Source organism: Leopardus geoffroyi, chromosome E1, assembly GCF_018350155.1.
Source record: "Leopardus geoffroyi isolate Oge1 chromosome E1, O.geoffroyi_Oge1_pat1.0, whole genome shotgun sequence".
In the NCBI taxonomy this organism is placed as follows: Eukaryota; Metazoa; Chordata; class Mammalia; order Carnivora; family Felidae; genus Leopardus; species Leopardus geoffroyi.
This window is the reverse complement of record NC_059330.1, coordinates 45,982,333-46,001,258: the sequence shown is the minus strand read 5'-3', so window position 1 is coordinate 46,001,258 and position 18,926 is coordinate 45,982,333. Positions and strand designations below refer to the sequence as shown.

At 46.9% G+C, this 18,926-nt stretch overlaps 1 protein-coding gene across 8 annotated transcripts in view; it reads right to left on the bottom strand.

The window, feature by feature from the left end:
• Positions 1–399: 399 nt before the first annotated feature.
• TANC2 (tetratricopeptide repeat, ankyrin repeat and coiled-coil containing 2) overlaps positions 400–18,926 on the bottom strand; it is a 325,771-nt gene continuing 307,244 nt past the window's right edge. For 6 of the 8 annotated variants that reach the window (XM_045489387.1, XM_045489389.1, XM_045489390.1 and 3 more), the window contains 7 exons: positions 16,297–16,472; positions 15,849–15,981; positions 15,261–15,290; positions 14,343–14,434; positions 12,196–12,342; positions 9,610–9,710; positions 400–8,015 (listed from right to left, as the gene is read on the bottom strand). In XM_045489387.1, coding sequence (XP_045345343.1) covers positions 6,062–8,015; positions 9,610–9,710; positions 12,196–12,342; positions 14,343–14,434; positions 15,261–15,290; positions 15,849–15,981; positions 16,297–16,472 — 2,633 coding nt within the window. In that variant the 3' untranslated portion in view covers positions 400–6,061. The remainder of the gene's footprint in view (positions 8,016–9,609; positions 9,711–12,195; positions 12,343–14,342; positions 14,435–15,260; positions 15,291–15,848; positions 15,982–16,296; positions 16,473–18,926) is intronic. The other 2 variants (XM_045489388.1, XM_045489393.1) reach the window with 1 other exon arrangement.

The following is an 18,926-nucleotide window of genomic DNA, read 5'->3' as shown; positions in this document are numbered from 1 at the left end:
ACTACAATGAAACAAGAAGAGCTCGGTGCTCCCTTGGTTTGGCTGGAGAGAAACTCACCAAAGAAAAAGCCTCTCTTTCTCAGCGGGCGCTGCCAGCCTTCACTGAAAGGCCCTTAGAACCGTCTTTTCTTAGCCACAGGTCTCTCGAGCGCCTACAGCGCTGTCCCAACTCCGAGGAGGTGCTCAGTCACTTCGCTGAGTGAATACGAGCCCAAAGGGGTGACTTTGCTTGTTCCACAAGAGGCCAACCAAATCATCAGGAATGTGGCCTCTGTCTTAACCTGCCAAAGTCGTGTCCCTGGGGGAGGGCTCCTCGGCACAGCAGGCCTCAGTGAGGGGGAGCCTGAGTCAGCCCCCCGGGCAGGTATCGTAACGTAAGGAGAAAGCACCACAACACCGTGTTTTTCCAAGTGTTACCCTTTATAAATAAGTACATTTGCTTTCATACATACGGTTCATTGTACGGATGGCGATCTGTACACATGGGCAGGAGAATGCATTCATTTACCTTTTCACATCTACCTCACACAGCTCACATGTACAGACAATACAACTGCTCAAGCAAGTACAGCAAAGGAAAATGTCTTTCCTTATACACAGGGGGCTAGATGCCTCTGTGGGGTGCGGGACATCCCCACTGCACGAGTTCACAACTGTGTGGTGTTCAATATATCGGGAGAGAGAACAAACATGCATTGGATAATATACTGTACAGAGAAAGTCCTTTACATCTGAGTCATAGAAAACCTAAAGGAAAACTAAGTGCATTAAAGCTTTTTCCAGCAAGTGTCTTGAAAGGACAGCAAAGAGGAGGAAGAATCAAAATCATATTAGTACAAATCACTCTTTAATTGTAGACTGTACATGTCTGTACTAATTAAAATCATCTTGGATTTGGAGGAGACAGAACAGAGACGGAGATGCTGCGCTGGATGGAAAGGAGGCCATGCCTGAGAATGGCACCTGCCCTGAGCCTGAGGAGGAACTGGCCCCACTCAGCAGGAATCAGCCAAAGGAAAAAACAAAAACAAAAATAAACTAGAACAGGAAGTGTAACTTACAGGATTTCCAAAATAACCTGTGAATGGAGGAGAGATCTGGAGCCGGCTTTTCTATCTTTTTTTCCAGTAAGCTGGTACACAATAAGGCAGGTACATTCAAGTACTAAATTTTCCAGAATTAACTCTCTGTCTGGTCCTGGGGACCGAAGGGATCGAGTGGCGTCCCCCTAACCAGGTGTTCTGGTTAGCGATTAGGCAAAAGAAAACTCCAGCCAGTAAGTGCTACAAAAACAAAGCAGCTAGGCTCCTTCCTGTCCACAGAGTAGGTCTGTCTGAAAAACAAGAGTGATGCTGGCCTGCATCTATATGCATTCAGCTAAAAACCCGACAGGTCAGCTTAGTGGAGATTATCAGAGTCAGCAGGAAGAAGTGAGATGGTATGGGTGAGGAAACATGAAAGTAACACTTGATTTTTGGTGTCCAATTACGCATTCATTTGGTACTGACTTTCAAAGCTCTGACTGTGGCCATCACGTGGCCACAAGCATCTCAGGGTGGTTCAGCAGCTGTGAGGCATTGGACACCGAAATGCAGGTTACCAACACTTCAGCCCTTGAGTGGTCTGTGTTATAAAAGGAGTTGATGAAGACCCAGTGATTATTCAAGTAGCTCTGCACAGTGGCTCCACCATTCCCATTGTGCTTGTGTCCAGGCCCCCAGCCAGCCACCTTTTCTTGGGAGCAGCCAGAGCTGAGTTCAAGGCATTGCATGGTGAAGGTTTCCATGACACGTCTTTGTAGGTAGCTCTTACCCCTAAGCCCTTTTTGTTCATTGTTGTTAGTCATGGTAGATGGTCAGTCTGGAATTCCTAGAGGAAAAGGAGAAAATGCCACACCTCCCAACGTGCGCGCAACGGGGCGGCACAGGCCTTGGTGTGGAAGCAGCAGCAGGCTGCCTTTGCAAGTTGGCTTCGTGAGAAGTGGGCAGCCCAAGGACAGACAGACAGGGTGGGAGAGGCTGGGACAGGGAGGGGACACCCTGCCCCCTGGGGAGCCTGTTCCATTTTGTGGCAAAGGTTCAGTGAGCAACTGGTTTTGTCCAAGGCATTTCTGCAGTAGAAAAATAACTATTTTTGAACCAAACCACCCACCTGTGACATCTCTGGAGTTGTACAAGTTGGAGGCCAAGAGGAACTGAGAGGGGAGCTTATGGGGAGTAAAGGAGACTTCCTCATACCCACCCGGCCATCAGAGGAAGGGAGTTCTAGTCAACATTCTCCGGGCCTCTGCCTGGCTGAAGGTCCAAAGCAGGTAGCGGTCAAAGAGCTTATCTTGCCACGACTGGCACGGATGCGTGAAGACCCCTTTCCAGGTCTTTGTCCCCTCCTTCCTGAACCCTCTGGGCCTGCCTGCTGCCCTGGAAGCAGCCCCTCCAGAGGACGCGCTGCCGGTCTTTGCCACCAGACGAGCCTGGTGCAGAGCCACAGTGACACCTAGTGGTAGAATATGGTTGAAGCAAGGTGACGTCTACATAACCCACTGTATATGACTAAAATCTAAGGAAAATACTTATGGATATTAAATTAGATACTGGTTAATTTTTCTATTGGGTACATCTCTGGGATATAAAAATACCAATATTTAGAGAGGGGTTCATAAACAACTATACAATATAAGGACTGAGAATACCTTTCTCTAGGCTGTTCTGTTTACAATAATTTAGGAAAAGTGTTTAATAATCCAGGCTTAACTAAATTAGCAAACTTGTATCTCTGGACAACGACCTGGGGTACTGTACATGATTCTAATTAGTGGAATTTTCCTGAGCCTTCGAGTTTAAGTTAAACACATCTAGAAAGAGGGGCACGTGGGAGAGGAACAAGAAGGGTTTGTGCTCTATTAATTTGGGGCTTTAATAGTGCACGTCTGCAACCCGGACAAGATACAACAGCAGATACAAAATGGTCTCCATTTTGTCCATGCCAAATTCTCATGTTACACAGGTTTTCCCTTTACTTTGTAAATAAACATTAATTTTTAATTGTTAATTGTGTGCCTTACTGATCCAGTAAATAAAGTAACCATGTCTCAGGAGTCCCTAAGAAAATTGCTGGAAAAGCACTTTAAAATCACTGCAAATATTTTTTGTATTTAAAAATTCTTAATCCTTTTGATGCTTATATACAACAGTTATTTCTTGTGCTATAAATGTTGTGATCCACTGCTTGATTTCTTTCCTTTTTTTCCTTTTTTTTCCCTTGAAAGATACACTAAAAGACAAGAGCGGTTCTGCTATTTTCTAATGAAGACATTACGCACACTTAAATATCCAGTATTTATCAGAGTTACAAATTCAAACAGTAAAGTGCACCCATTTATAGACATGATGTGATGGAAACCCATTAGTGCAAGAATTCTGGGTGAACACAAACGTACAATTTGGTGAGAAACCTAGAGGCTAAAGTTTGTTACCACTGTCTCCATTTCAGGGTGTGTGAATTGGGTGACTGGAACTTAACCAGTTTCATCTGAAAAACTTCCCCCACCAGAAGCCAGACACGGACTCAGTGAGTGCTGCTGGGGGAGAGGGCGTCTCCGGGATACAGTACTAAGATCATCCCATGGCAGTGAAGTAGCACAACAGGGCATGGGCAGTCAGCTGAGCAAGGAAAAATGGTCTCCTGCCCCCAATCAGGTCCAGTAGGCATTTTCTAGTCAAACTCAACCGGCGCCCAGTAGTGACATTCACTCCCTCTTATAATGGCTAAAAAAGAATGGCATTTTGACTGTTTTAAGTGTTTTGCCCAATAAGGCATAGACCCTAAACCTCCGGTTTGTCCAGGAAAGCGAGAGAGACCCTGGGGACAAGTGGCATCAGTGGCATGTCTGGGAGGTGCAGAAGCTGCTCGCTCACCTAGACAGCTGAGTGCAGGTGGTGTGTGTGGCATTCCAGACACACAGGGGCACTTTCCTCACAGACACGGACATCTTTCAGAATGTAGCAGCAGCTCCTCAGTGAGAGGTGGGCAGGGAGGGGTGAGATGCGAAGGGCCCTGTAGGGCTGAGACCTGGACAAAGCGGGAGCTGGGCTCCTGGCTGCAGGCTGATGCTACAGCTCTACGCTTCCCCTTCTAGATGGAAGCAAGAGAGGGGGAAGGGAAGGGAAGGGACAAGACACTGGCGCCCACCCTGGTCTGAGTAGGAGACAGTCCCTGGGCATCTGAGAGTGGGAAGATTCTGGGTCTTGAGCTGGCCCCGAGACAAGTCCTGGCCTGTGTCGGGCTTGGGGGCTGAGGGGTCCGTCTATTTGGCAGAATCTAAATTGGTAGAGAAATGTTTCTGATCTCAGCTGCATGCTCCCCAGGTCTTAGTGATACTTTCAGAGGACACTTACTATGACAAACAGGTCTGGTCACATCTGGATTTTTATTCAGGAAACAGCCCTTCCTATAGCCCTTTCTTTACTCACAAGAGCAGAATGATTCGTAGTTAACAGAGAACTGATTCTCTGTTGTTCAGCTTCTTCAGTTCTAAGAGCTGATGCGCAGTCAGTACCAGGCCTGTGCTAAGGCTTTGGTTTCAGTGTTCTTGCTGTCCATCTTGTGCTGGCCTCAGTCACGCAAAGGACAGGTCAGCAAACGACCTCAAGACACAGAAGAAGTGTGGAGGGTAACTGCATCAGAGGACCTGCTATCTATCTCATGTTCCCCCACCCAGGGCTGAAAGGGGTCTGTCTGCTCCCTGAAACACTTCACTGTGCCTGGTTTTCAAAGATCACTCCCCAAACCCTCCTACCTAGAGAAAGAAACGAAGAAACAATCCCTAGAGTAAACAGATAATGAAACTATAGATCTTGAAACAGAATCAGACGACACCTGGCATGGGGTGCAACAGTCCTGGGTGCAAACTCCAGGAATAAAGTCTTACAGCCCCAAGAGAATTCAATTTGCTTCTCAAAGAACCAATTTCTTCACGGTACCATGTGGGTTTAAAAGAAAGAGGGCCAGTAGAACACAATGTGGCTCCAGGTGAAGACCCGACAGGACTATTGTACCAAACTTTGGCGAAGAGTTTGCTTTTATGAGATATGATGCTCAGTGATGTACCAGGACTTAAAAAGTAGACTTCGCCAAGACAAGAGATTTTCTATAGCCTTTTTCTGAGAATCCAGAACAGTCTTTCTTCCTCTCTCTTTCTATGTATTTATGTATCCCCCCCCCCACCATGGAAAATCAATAGCTTTTAATAGTTAATTGTTGGCTAAAAACCTAAAGGATAACTCTCAGTGGATTATTTAAAAATATCCATGATTCTCATCCAATTTCCTTGGCTGGGTGAACTATTTAAAGGGCTAGTTGTTCTTTAAATATTCATAAAATGCTTCTTGAAAAATCAACATAGTGACATTTCAAATAATTATATATATATATATATTTTTTTTCTTCTAATTTAATCGACCTGTTTCTTCTCTTTCTCCTTGATCCTTTTGCCCCCGTAGGAAGACCAGCGATAATCTAAATGAACATTCTAGACCTGATGACTGCAGGGAGCTGGCAGTCCAGGGGAGGACACCATGGCACAAGAATGCACTGGGGTTGGCTATTTGGATAACACTGGATAAGAATGCAAAGGCAAAGGGGCGTCATACTCTTTCTAAAGTTCCTAGAAGAAAACGAACAAGAACATCTTATTTTTGTAAAAAAGGAGAAAGACATTTACACAACAAGAACATCAGTGAAAGCGATTGTCTCCTGGAAAAAGCTGACCAGTGTGTCTGATCTCCCTGGGTTAAAGCACACGGCACAACAATCTCCTCGCTGGCATCGGAAGAGAGGGAGAGAGCATGTGGCTGGGGCACAGACGAGAGAAACTGAAGTCCTGGCTCACGGGAGGCCAGCTTCCCAGTCGGCTGCATGCAAAGAACTCCAGCACGGGGCTGCCACCTCTAAACACCACACAGAAACTGCATGAGAAATTAAGCCAGAGAACTACCTCAGATGTGGAAACCAAGCCTGAAGATGTGCAGTGAAAACATATGGGTCTCACTCCAACGAACGTCTTTTAAACATTAGACTCCACAAATGGTCTCTTTGGTTTGATAGGGGATGTCTGCCCTTGTCGAGAGTCCCGGGACAGCTGCCGGTACAGGTTGTCCTGATATGCCTGAGCCACAGGGAGGGTCCGCGCCACCTTCACATCGGGGTATGAGGAGGCCTGGCCGACTCTCTCCAGGAGGTCTCCGCGGGACCCATTAGCCAGCATCCCATGGGGGCTGTAATAATCGTCCTCCAGCAAATGGCCATTCTGTGCATTGTTGGTTTTGTTATAAAAGGCAATGTTGCTGATGGATGATGGTGGACTGAAGGACTCAGGCTGAGGCAGGTTGCCTGGAGACGTGGGACTGAGAACGGTATCCACGGATGACACGGCCCAGGTCCGATTCTGCTGGTGAAGGTGGGGGTACTGTTGAGTCCGGGCTGTTTTATCTATGATCCCCATGAATGGTGTGGTCCTGGATCGGGTGGGCTCACTGGGGTAACCTCCCTGAGTGGGAGACACCGGTGACAGCTCGTCACATGACCTATCATACGCCGGTTTTAGTGGGATCTCCATTTGTTGAATCGAGGAAGATGGCCGGAAGGTAGGAGTGAGGTTGGAGGCTGATGAGATACTATTGCTAGATGGAGAGAAGCGCAGGCCTACGCTTTGGGAGTGCAGCAATGGCCTGGGAGTTGGTGGGTGGGGCTTGATTTCATTAGGGTTGACACTAATAGGTCTTCTGATTAAATGTGACACATCAGGGGAACCTAGTTGGCTGGAGGAGCGCTCCAGATCTAGTTTTGAGTGACAGACCGGGTAATAGGATGCAGACTGGCTACGGCCAATCTGTGGTGTCTGGCTGTATCTCATACCACCTCGATATGCTGAGGAAGGTCGCTGTGGAAGGTCTTCTTTGGCCAACCCTCCATGCTGACAGATGGCACCTGCACTCAGGCTGGCCTGGACGTGCTGCACGGGCCTCCCATCCCCTACAATCCCCCCAATTGACCCTTGATAAACCAACCGGCTCTGACTTACTCCCATGTCTCCTTGCGAAGACTGGTATTTACTAGACATTGAGTGGGCTACTTGGCCATAGGCCCCTGTGGAGAGGACGGTGCTTGAATGAACCGCTGAGCTGGGCTGGTTGCTTCTCACAATCTGGGCCTTGGCAGGCTGTAGCCTGAGCCCTTGCTGGGGAACTGCCACAGGAAGCTGAGGCATCTGATAGGGCCGCTGGGCCATTTTGGATAATGGAGATTTTGGTCTGCCAGGAAGCTGACTAACATTTGTTTCTTGCTGATAGCGCACGGGTGAGCCCGACTGGGATCTGTAGACACTCATGCTTTCAGCTGGAGGGCTGGCCCGGTACTGAGGGCCTCTACGGAGGGGGGACGGAGGAGGGCTTGGATAGTCCTTGCCTGGCCCTCCCACGGGAGGGGGGCTAAAGCGGTAAGACCCGCTCTGGTGGGCTGGGGACGTATGTGGTGGGCTGGGCCTGTAATGAGAGTTCTGGTGAGTTGGAGAAAGAGCGGGTGAGGTGGACTGATAGCTCTGTCTGGTGGGAGAGCCTACAGAACTACTGGAACGGAAGTCAAAGACCTGATGCGAGCCGAGCGGTGAGCTAGAGATGTAGGCTGAGTCCCGATGGGCTGGGGAGGAGGGCGGGCTCTGGATTATCGGGAGCCCCTGACTGGGCCGAGCTTCGGTCTGGAGGCCAATGGAGACATTTTCAACATCCTGTTCCAGGTACTCCTCCTCGAACATATCCTGTACAGAGTATACATCTTCGTGCTGTGCTTCGGGTTCCGTTTCTTCTGGTAGCGGCGGCTGAGGCGGCTGCTGAGGCGGCGGCGGCGGCGGCTGCATCTGTCGGCACTCTTCCTCCACGCGCAGCAGGAGCCTCTGGATCTCACGGTTGTTTGGGCACAGCTTGATGGCCTCGTTCAGATCCTCTAAGGCTGCTGCAAACTGTCTGCTTGACAAAATGTAAACACAGGAACTGGGGTTATTCTGAATCAACGGGAATCACCAAGAGCTGAGGACCACGGTCGCTATTTTAGAGAACTGGGGTGGCATCTGTGGGGGTCTGGGGGGTGGTTTTGTTTGATTTGTAAGGAAGGAAACAGGTAGGCTGTCATTCTGGAAGAGTCCAGAATGCTTCCTTAGCCCGTTTACCCTCCATCTTCCTTCTGGCCTCTCTGGGATTAGTATAGACATGGCCCCATTTCATCAGTCCAGCCAGGCCCTTCAGGAAGATTCTCTTAGTGCCCAAATGCACACCAGGCAGTATCAGAGTTGGGTGGGGTTGTCATTTACAGGGTCACTGTCAATTAGCTTAGCAACAAAACAGTTAACTACAATATTTAAGAATCTTGCTGATCCAGCATAATTTTTTCTTTATATTCTCGATATTTTGGCTCCGAATTTCAGGCCTGTTCCGTCCTAGGCCAGAAGACTGTCCTCCGCCCTTTTCTTCCCCTTGCACCCCAGCACTGTTGCTCCTCTGTTCTGCTACATCAGAGCTGGGCAGGTATGACGCTTGCTGACTAGGCAACTCGGATTCTAATTTACAGATGAGGACAAGAACTCTCAGAGATATTCCCATCCTCTCTATTAAGATCGCCCAGGAAAGGGGCAACTGGCCTTGTGGGGAAGGAATTATCTGGGGAAAAAGAGAATTTGATAGTCAAGCTTCTGTAAGGACTCTGTTACCCCAGCTAGTTAAGACTAATATTTCTGCCACCATCATTGCTGAGACTTAACCTGGATTTGGTTTTTCAGGACCATATAGCCCCTGGCCACAACCCTGACCCTGAAGCAGTTCTTTCCCAGGCCATGTTAAGGAGAAGGGGAGGGCACTGGGCAGGAAGCATCGAGGACAGTGACAAGTTATCCAAAGATCAGTGATGGCTGGTTCTAGGTCTTTCTGGAGCCTTTCCTTCCCATTGGCCAAGCCACAGCAGATGGACACGAGGGATGGAGTTTCTCTTGGGCCCCCTCAATCCTGGCAGCAAGGACCTCCTGTCTCCATGAGTGTGTGGTGTGGTGGTGGTGGGGATTTAGGTGAGGAGGAGGTTTGATGCCACCAGACTTGAGGAGAGCCCCAGAAGGAAGACTGAATACCACAGGGACTCCTCAAATGCCTCTAGGAAAAGAAAGAGGAGCCTGTGGTGTAAGTGACCCATCCTATTTCTCTAAAAGGGCCAGGAAGATGTTTTGCTTATGTGACCTCTTCTTAAGTCACCAGTGTCTCTTTATGCTATCTGCTTTAGGGGTTAAAAAGTGACTGAGATACGGCAGAGGCTTCTTGGAAGAAGGTGCCATTCTCCAACAACGCAAAGGCATTTTTCTCCCAAAGTGAAATGTTTTAGAGCTCCACAGCCCTGAAGACATGCCAGTCTTAAGCGGAACTCTGCGCTATGGGAGCCATCCCCAAAGCTTGGCCCTAAAAGTCCTCAGGGATAGACACATTTGGGTACATAGGTCCCAGGACGGCCTACATGGCTTTGGCCGGATTTTCGGAACAGAGATCTCTTGCTTTTCACCCTCTCTCTCTCTCTCCTCACCTGCTGCTGCGTTTGGCCCTTGCTCTCGCATAGTAAGCTTCATAAGATTTCGGTTTCAGCTCCAAGGCCTTAGTAGCAAATTCCTCCGCCATTCCAAAATCCTGTCATTACAATAGGTGTGCAAATGAGTCATTGAAGAGATATGAAAAATAGACAATTTGGGAATAAAACAGATTACAGGTACATTTGTTTGACATTTATGGATGGAACACCTGGGATTCTCGACATGCCTGGCACGGCTCTAGCCACGTGGCCTAGACTGGGAGTTCCTTCACCTTTGCCCTGTGTGGCCCTGCAACAGCTCCCGGGGAATTTATCTGCCCGGAAGCATGAAGATACTTTTAATTTGCCTTCTTTCTGCTGTTCTAATGAAGTTCTTTCTAGCCCAGAAGCCAGATGTTAACCCAGTGAAGCTCCTGAAGTTGGAAACCGGGACTCTTGTTACACGGTGTGTGTGAGGCAAACATATCCATGTACCTCACGCAGGCGTTCATCCTACCCCCGGCTTCCTGTCACACCCACTATTCCTTGGCTTCCTAACGGGTGAGTGAGCTCCAGCAGGATGAGGTCTGCGTAAAGGAGAACCGCACTGACCATGGAGACCAGATAGGGTAGGGAGACCAGATAGGGTAGGGACCCCAGACAGACTTGGGCTCAGGCCTCTGGTCCCCCCTGGAGCCCCTGAGAGATTGTGCCGTGTGTTCTCACCCATGTCTACTCTGCAAGTGCAAGTAAGTGGGATGACGCATTGGAAAGCCCCCGATGCGGTTTCCAGCATATGGCAGAGGCTCGGTAACTGGTAGTTTCCTTTCTATTTCACAGGGGCTTCTCTGGCCTCTCCTTCTCTGAACTGGTTCCCTACTTAGATGCATTTAAAACAAAAAAATTAAAATAAGAGAGGGCCAAGGCTATGACCGGGGTCTGTGTTGTCCCCTCATCTCTTGATCCTGAGGGTCCCTGAGGGTGTGATCTGAGGAGTGGGGTCCCTGAGGAGTGTGGTCTCATGTGTCCTCCTAGGAGAACCCTGGGAACAGGCACCTGGGTAACAGAGCCGTACGTTTGAAGGCAGCCTTCCATACTAAGCTAAAGACAGACTGCTTTCTCTTCTTTCAATGTCAGAGCCTTAGTACAGTAACCTCTGGTGACATGCGTGTTCCTGAGGCGGAACAAGGGCCTGGGGCACGGGTAGAAATTAACCAGAAAAAGTGATGGGCCATCTCTGACTGAGACGCAGACCTCAGGTGTTTGGTTCAGTGTTGGTCATGGGAGGTGGCTGTCACCTGTTTCTGAGCCAGTGTGGAGCTCTATAGAGAGGAAGTATTCCATCTCATGGGAGTCACCTATTGCTACTCTGTTTCCAACCTTACCCTTCTTTTCTTTTGGACAATCACCATTTCTGGCAAGATTTGGAATGCTTCTAAGGAGCAGATTATTTGTTCAGGCAAAAGAGAAGGTAGCAGGCTGGCGGCAGCTCCTAGCTTCATCTCATTCTCATGGGTTGCTGCCACGGGGGGCCCTGGGTACTGCTGATCTGGTTATGTTTCACAGAAGGGCCTCACTGCCTTCCCCTGGGGTGTCCCCTTCCCACAGGAACCGCTACTGCGTTCCCCCTCTCCTCAGCACCTGGGGCAACTCTGCCTCCTTGGGCCATAACTGTGTCCTCTGAGACACGTGCGTCTACAAGGGTTTAGACGGAGGATGTGAAGGTCATGTACACAACTGCTAGCAGACCCCCTCTCTGGAAATGCCAGCAGACCCCCTGCCCCTGCAGCTGAAATCTCACTTCTGCACAGCTGAGCTCTCTAAGTATCAGCATTCCTGTTTGGCGTGGATTGTTTTTAGCTCCTGAAGTAACTGTGAGACCTCAGGCGGGGGGCTGTCAGAGATTCCTGACACGATCTCAGCTACTCCCAGTCTCTGAGAGAGGGTTCTTGGCCTGGGAGCATCTGTGTGTCACAGGAGCAGTGGCTGAGGGCATCAGAGATGGTATGTGCGTGGCAGGTGAGAAGGACCAAGTACTACGTGGGAGATAACAGCGGACCAGGAAGAGTTCTAAGATTCCCTCTTTGACAAGAATGGACATGGCATGCTGGAGTAAAAAGATGAGGAGCGGAGGGAAAAGTTCAAGACTAGCCTTTGAAATAAACCTTGAAGTCCATGGTCCTGAGCCTTCTTTCCAGCCCTGCCTTAAGTGACTAGGGGTCTATGAGAAAGGAAGGGAGTGACTAAAATTCATATCTAATTGCAGCTGGAATTCTAGTGACCACTGCTCTCACATTTTCCCAAAGACCAGAAAACTGACTTGGGGGTAGGAGGTAATGATGATGGTATTCCAATCACTTTCAGTGGGAACTAAAAATTCAGAAAGCTACCAAAGTGCCCACAGCATTAACTTTTTTATAGTTTCAGATACGGATTGTACTTAGACTTGATTTCTTTCAAATTGCAAATGTCAGTGCTCTGTGAAGGACAACCAAGTTCCAAATGGGGCAGAGAACGATTTCAGGGGCCTGGTAAGAGCCAGTGAGTGACACGGGCTGTCAACTTCCAGGGCTGTAGAAAGCAGCTGGGAGGAGAGGGACTTACGTTCATTTTCCTGCGACATCGAGAGAGGTTGAGGAGGAGAGACACCTTTAGTTCCCGGAAGGTTTTCAAGTCCTCACCAAACCCTTCTCTAGGGAATTTCTTCAGAGCGTACTGGTAGCGCTGGGCAGCTTCCTTTACTTTACCTTTCTAACGGGAGTACAAGACGGCAAAACACACAGTTGGTCTGCTGAGCAGCTGAGGAGGTGTGGCCCCACTCCCTTCCTCCTCTCTGCAGCAAGTACTAAGTTAGCCCTCCCAACCACCAGCCTAGGGAGTAGGTCTGGCCCTGGTGGTGAGAGCAGAGGGCCCAGTCTTTTCAACAGGAAACTCGCCTGGCAGGAAGGGCAAGGTTGAAGGGGATAGCCAAGACCTAAGCCAGAGAACCAACACCTGGAACCTCCAGCTTCCCAACTGGATTCCCAAGAGCTCATTTCAAAGGAGCTTTTTCTTGACCTGATCTCCCTGGGACACACATCATTTCCTAGTCTCAACCACTCCAGAGTTATTACTACTTCTTTACTTTTGGCCTGCCTGGAAAGTTCTTTTCCTGTTTGATGTCCCACCTTGCCAGTCCCCTAGGAGAGGTCATTCTCTTCCTTACAAGGAGGTGGGAGCTAAAACAGTCTAGCTGTTGCTTCCCTAATCTCAGTGAATAAATAGTATCAGTCAGTTTCCCCCTGTTTTTAAAAAAGGCTTGGGGTAAGGTGGTAGTAGAGAAGAGAAGTTTAGAATGTGTGATCCATCTGTGCAGGAGGGATTTTCCACAATGAAGTAAATCCCAGCCTAGGGATCTGGTCACAGGGGCCTTGAACTTTTCTTACATTTTGTGTCTGAAAATCTATCAGCTGAGCTCAGAATGATGCACGAGGCATCTCCCATTCATTTAGCTGATCTTAATCTACTCCATTCCTTCTGTACAGCTGCAACTCCACCAGGGATCCTGACCTTTTGATTTTCTCTGCAGCACCATTCATTAAGGACAGATCTAGAGTTGGCCAAGGTAGAATTCTGGGTGGGAACAGCAGTAGCTTGCCTAACCTCATTAGGAGATAGGACTCCTTGTCTCAGAATATCAGAAATTATATTCTAACCAGGGCTTAGATTCTTGACAGCAGTGCTATCCCAAAGTCCTAGAGTAATGAGACCCTTCTTGGAAGTCATGTGAAATCCTGGTTGGGTCAGGACTCAAGTTTCATAGAAGCCTGAGAGTCCTAGATTATCATGACTTTCACACAAAGGGTCCTCAGGAAATACAACCCTGCTCCCAGGAACTCTGTACGCTTCTTACACAGGGATGGGTGGGACATGGAAATAACGTGCTACATAATCATTCCCCATCTTCAGGCCCAGGGATATCTCAGTGAGGTTGGATTTGTATTTACCTTTAGAAGAAGATGCCGCTAATCTTAACATAACCAGAGAACTATGACACGTAATTTTTTTTTTTCTTAAGTTTTATATACTTGAGTAATCTCTACCCACAGCGTGGGGCTCAAACTTAACAATCCCGAGATAAAGAGTCATGTGCTCTTCTGACTGAGCCAGCCAGGCAGCCCCTGACATGTAATGTCCTTATGGGACTTCCTAGAGGCCACAGGAATGAGTCTCTGTTAGGGCTATGGAGACTTCAGCTTCAATTATGAGTACGAAAAGACTCCATACTTTTTTTGTTGTCATTGTGAGTGACTTTAAGCAAATCTTATAATTGCTATTTGTCTCGATTTCCTTATCTTATTCAGGGATGCTGACCAGTTTTATCACTACAGACTTTTAAAAACCAATGTATGTGTTAAATATGAAAGCAAAAATCAATGCCTCTTTCCAGTACTATGTATCTGTACTACATAATTTGACTTGTCCCATGAGTTTCCAGCAGATTCCATGCAGAATCTATGTAACTGCCTATTAGTAACTAGGTAAAATTTGGTGTTTAAATTGATCAGCTTCAGGCTTATGTAGGCTACTTTTGCTCTCTTGTTGGGAAATTTAAAACTCAGGATCCTCAACTTATGAGCCCATCTCTGAGGGATGGCATTCTCCCTCTGCCTCTAGAGACAAGGATGAGAGTGTCAAGACTTTAGTAGATTCTACATATAGAAAACAGTCAGTGGCTGCTTTGAGGAAACTTTGTTCCTTCCTCCTCTCACCTTATAAAACATGTCCCCCTCTTCCATCAGCTTGCTCAACAGGATGATCATGATGTCTGGTTTGGAGGTGGCCATCGCCCATGTGGCTGGACCTGTAGTGTACAGGATGCATGATGGGTAAAAAACTCAGACAATGTAAGGGTGGTAGGAAGCTAGGTGAAAAAAACATCCTGGGGGAATTTCTGCTGAGAGAACAACTTGCTCCACAACAATTTCCTCATCTTTCAGACCTGGGAGTATCTTAGGGACTCCCACTGCCAAGAAGCTGCGTTGGATTTGTATTCACCTTAAAATAAGAATATCTGAACTGTCTGAGCCTGCACCACAGGAGGGCAGCAAAGCCTGTGTGTTGTATTTGGGCAGGCCATGGCTAAGTCTGGAATTATTTTAAATAAGGTAATTGGGAGAAAGAGTTTGCATTAAATGTCACCACAAGATTTAAAAAAGGGCAATTTATTTTAGAACCTGGGACTAAAAATCCCTAGCTGTTTAGTCTCTTAATTTAAAAATCTGTACTTTGCAGAAGGGGAACCATTAAAGATTCTAAAGGCTCCCTTAATTTGTAAGTATCAAATAGGCCTCCCTGGGATTTACTCTGAAGCAGGAGTACAATTTGAATGTCAAAAGATGTGAAACAAGCCAACATTACTGAGGACGACTTTACCCACAAAGAGAAAGAAGAGGTTAAATTGATTAGTTTATAGACACCTGAATTATTTACCAACTAAGCTTTTCAGGGTTAGTTATCAAAAGTTCAAGTTATTCTCTACAACAGTCATTAAAAAAAATCTTCTTTTAAGGTGAAGTAAATTAAAAGATTAGAGGTGTAGGGAACTCATGCAGGCTAAATCAAAGAGGAGAAGGCAAAGCTGACCAAGCCATCAGACCACGCCTGATGCTGACAGCGGTGAAATATACCTCGTGGGCGACTCGGTAACGTCTGACAACCTTCAAAGAAAGGAGAAAACAAAAAGTTGTAGGAGAGGAAAAAAAAATGGATGAAGGTGAAAAAAAAAAAAAAAAGAAGGAAAAAGCAGCAGTGAGAGGCAGGCAGCAAAAAAGCCAGCATATCAGCCAACCCTTGCCTACAGGTCTGTGGGATGGGGGAGCAGGTGGGACAGCAGCAGCAGGGACTGCAGAGTCGGAAGCACATACAGAGCAAGGGAAAGCAGAGGCTCAGGGCAGCGCAGGGATCGAGGAAGCTCACAGGGCGGGGCTGACACAGAGGCATTAGCACTAAGATGTGCTTAAGGTTAGAGTAGCCTCCTGGTCAAGGCTACGTGGGGCATGGCAGATAACCATGTGATTCTGGACACAGAGTAGTGTAGACCATGGCTCAGATGGTGCTTGCTCTGGGCCAAGAGCCTTTCTGTTCACTTGGACAATAACTGGGCCAGGGCAGAGGGGAAACTACACACACTCACACCAAACACCCAGGGCGGCCAGACCACTGGACCAGTCTGGCCCCTGGGCACAGATGGTCAGCACCTTATTCCTTTCTCCTACCTATCTTGGCTCCTTTCTTCAGAAGAGTGACAACAACAGAAGTGTTCCGGCACCCCACAGCCCTATCCAAAGGGCGCATTCCGCTATAGTCAACATGCTCGATCATGGCCCCGTGATCCACCAGGAACTGGACCTAGGACATGGATCAAGGAGAACAGTTAACACAAGTGCAAGGGCTCAGCGCTGCTCCACTGAGTCTGGCTGCTGCCTGGACTTTATTTAACCACAGGTCTAAACCAGGCTGGGACCATGGTATTTACAGGCCATTCCTGTATTCTTCGTCTTTAGTGGTGTTTTGAATATTCCTGTCCTCTAGCAAGTAGGGATTTGAGAACCTTCTATCAGGAATTATCTACAGGTTATTCTACCCTTAACCCTACATAACATTATGGACGGAGAACCTTCCCTAAGATCCCTATGACCCAGAGGCTTGTTTAAAGGCACTCACCACCTCGGCATCACCATAGAAAGCTGCCAGATCCAATGGGGTGCGGCCATTCTTGTCAGCATGGTCCGTAGCGGCTCCATTATCCACCAGAGAACGTACTACTGAGAGATGACCCTTCAAACAAGCCCAGCTGAGTGCTGTCAGCCCTTCTTTGTCCATGAGAGCAATGGAGGCACCTACAAGAGTAAGTATTAACACAAGCCTGAGGAAACCCAAAAAACATGAAAATTCAGAGCAGGAGGGAAAGCTGGTACTTAAGGAGTATGCTCTGCCAACGCACAGCTTTGTTTCTGGTATGTGAGTGGTCTTTCAATAAAACTGTTAAAAAAAAAAATGATCCTACAAGCTTTCAGTAGAAGAGAGCCCAGTTGTTTTTACTGGGTATTCCAGGTCCTCCACAATCTACCCCCAAACTTCCTCTCTATGCTTAAATTTCATTACATTACACCCCTGGGAGAATCCTCTACTTGGGCCGAATGGATGTGCTCACTGCCTCTAGACTCTCCCATAATATTCTGTATCCTCACTTTTGGTCATGTTTGCTTTCTCATGGGGAATCTTTTCCTTCCCCATGACCTGCCTCACTTCTACCCATTCTCTAGCAACCATTTCAAAATCCCCCTATTTCCAGGAAGCTTCTGATCACTGTTACCTCATCTTGAATCTGCATAACATATGTCACCTTATTCCATTATTGATCTTTTTTACGTATCCTACTTGCATGTAATAAATTCTCGATGAATGTTTTCAGAACTCAGCAAAAGTCTTCCATTTGTAGTAGTATAAACTCCTAGAGAGAATCTTGTAAAACAGGAGGAGCTCAGTACATGTTTATTATTGGTGATAGTACCAGGCCACTTTCTCCCTCCCTAGAATGTGGGGGAAATGAACTCACGGGAAGAGCCTCAGCCCAGGCCACAAGGAAATTCAGAGTTTAATTAAACTTGTCAGCCTTCAGTGATCCCATCCCCACTCTCTTAGCCTCTTTGGTATTCTACATCTGTTTCTCTTCAACATTTGTATTTTCATCTCTAAGGATCAAGCACACTTGATACACTGTTTTGTAATTAGTCTAAAATTCAATATACATTTGATTCTTAGACTAGACTGTAAGCTCTTGGATGGCAAAGAGCCTGTCATTTCCTGGCTAGTTGTGAAGAGTAACTAAGACAATTCTTTTCACACAGTTGCCATGTTATACTAACTAAATTAGGATCAGCTTACTGCATACAGAATACTTTCCAGGCTGCCTCCTCAGCTGGACAGGATTCAGATGTGAGATGTGCCACAGCTGGGCTCAGGGTCTACTTGGCAGTTACCTGTCCTATCACCTTTGTATCCCTAGAGGTCAGGCAACCAGACTCTGTGGCTTTCCACAGCAGGATGAAGGGCTAGAAGGTACCATACCTGTAGCCCTTATGACAGCCCTTTATGTATAGGGTTATCTTGTCATATATTGCAATTAAAACATTGACTCTAACACAGAATGGATTTGAATGTGGGACAGAACCTAAGGAGTTTTCTCAGATGCAACATCTATAAATTCCCTGGACAGAGCCTCCATTGGTGGAAGAAGCAGGATAAGAACGTTCTAGATGTATGTTACAGATAAGCTGACCTTCCATAGAAGAGGAAAGCTGGAATTTAAGAAATTGGAGATACACATGAAATAAACCCCTATATTCAATTTATATCCAAAATTCAATATGTAATCTTCCTCTTCTTTCTTTTCGTTCGTTTGCAGTTAATGGAATCACACCTCTTCCAAACATCCATTTTAACATTCTGGAGTTAGCTTCAACTCAACTATCCTTCCTACATGTAATTGCTCTTTATATCCCAAATCATTTTTTGCACTTGGCCTTTCTGTTCTATTCTAACAGCTACTGCACCTGGATTAGCGCCTCATTACTTCTCATCTATTCTATTACAATGCTTCCTAATTGATCCCCTGGTCCACTCTAATTTCTCCATCAAATCTACTATTCACACAACTGCCAGAGTGATTTTTTTTAAAGCACAACTCTGGCATCAATTCTCTTCTAAAAAACCTTGAAAGGCTCCCCATTGCCTTCAGAATTAAGCCAAAACCTCTTTTAATCTGTTCCTTTTCAGTTTCTTTCCACATACGTTTCCAATTTTACTTCCCAAGAGCCGTCATGAGTTCACTGGACAATTCGCATATTTCTTTAAACCTGTTGTGTGTTGGTTCTCCTCCCTAACTTTTCATTTACGATCCCCTCCCTAAAACAAAACATTTTTCCTAGTCACCCTTCAAGGTCTGCCCTTTCCTAACTGAAATACCTTTATGAGAGCTCTTAGGATTCTTGGCTTTTCAGGTATTTTTGTTCCATTCCTTCCTTCCCAGATTACAGACTCATAGAGGGCACAGACTATAGTGTGTTAGTTAAAAGAAAATCACTCACTGGCATATCACTAGAATAGTGTTCTGCGAATAATGTGGGCTACATACCTGTTTGTAGGGTTTGTTGCTTTAGTGGAAGTCTCTGAATTAAGTGTGAAAAAATGAAATACTGTGGATCCCTGACTTATGATGGTTTGACTTACAATTTTTCAACTTTACGATGGTGTGAAAGTGATTCGCATTTAGTAGAAACCATCCTGCGAAT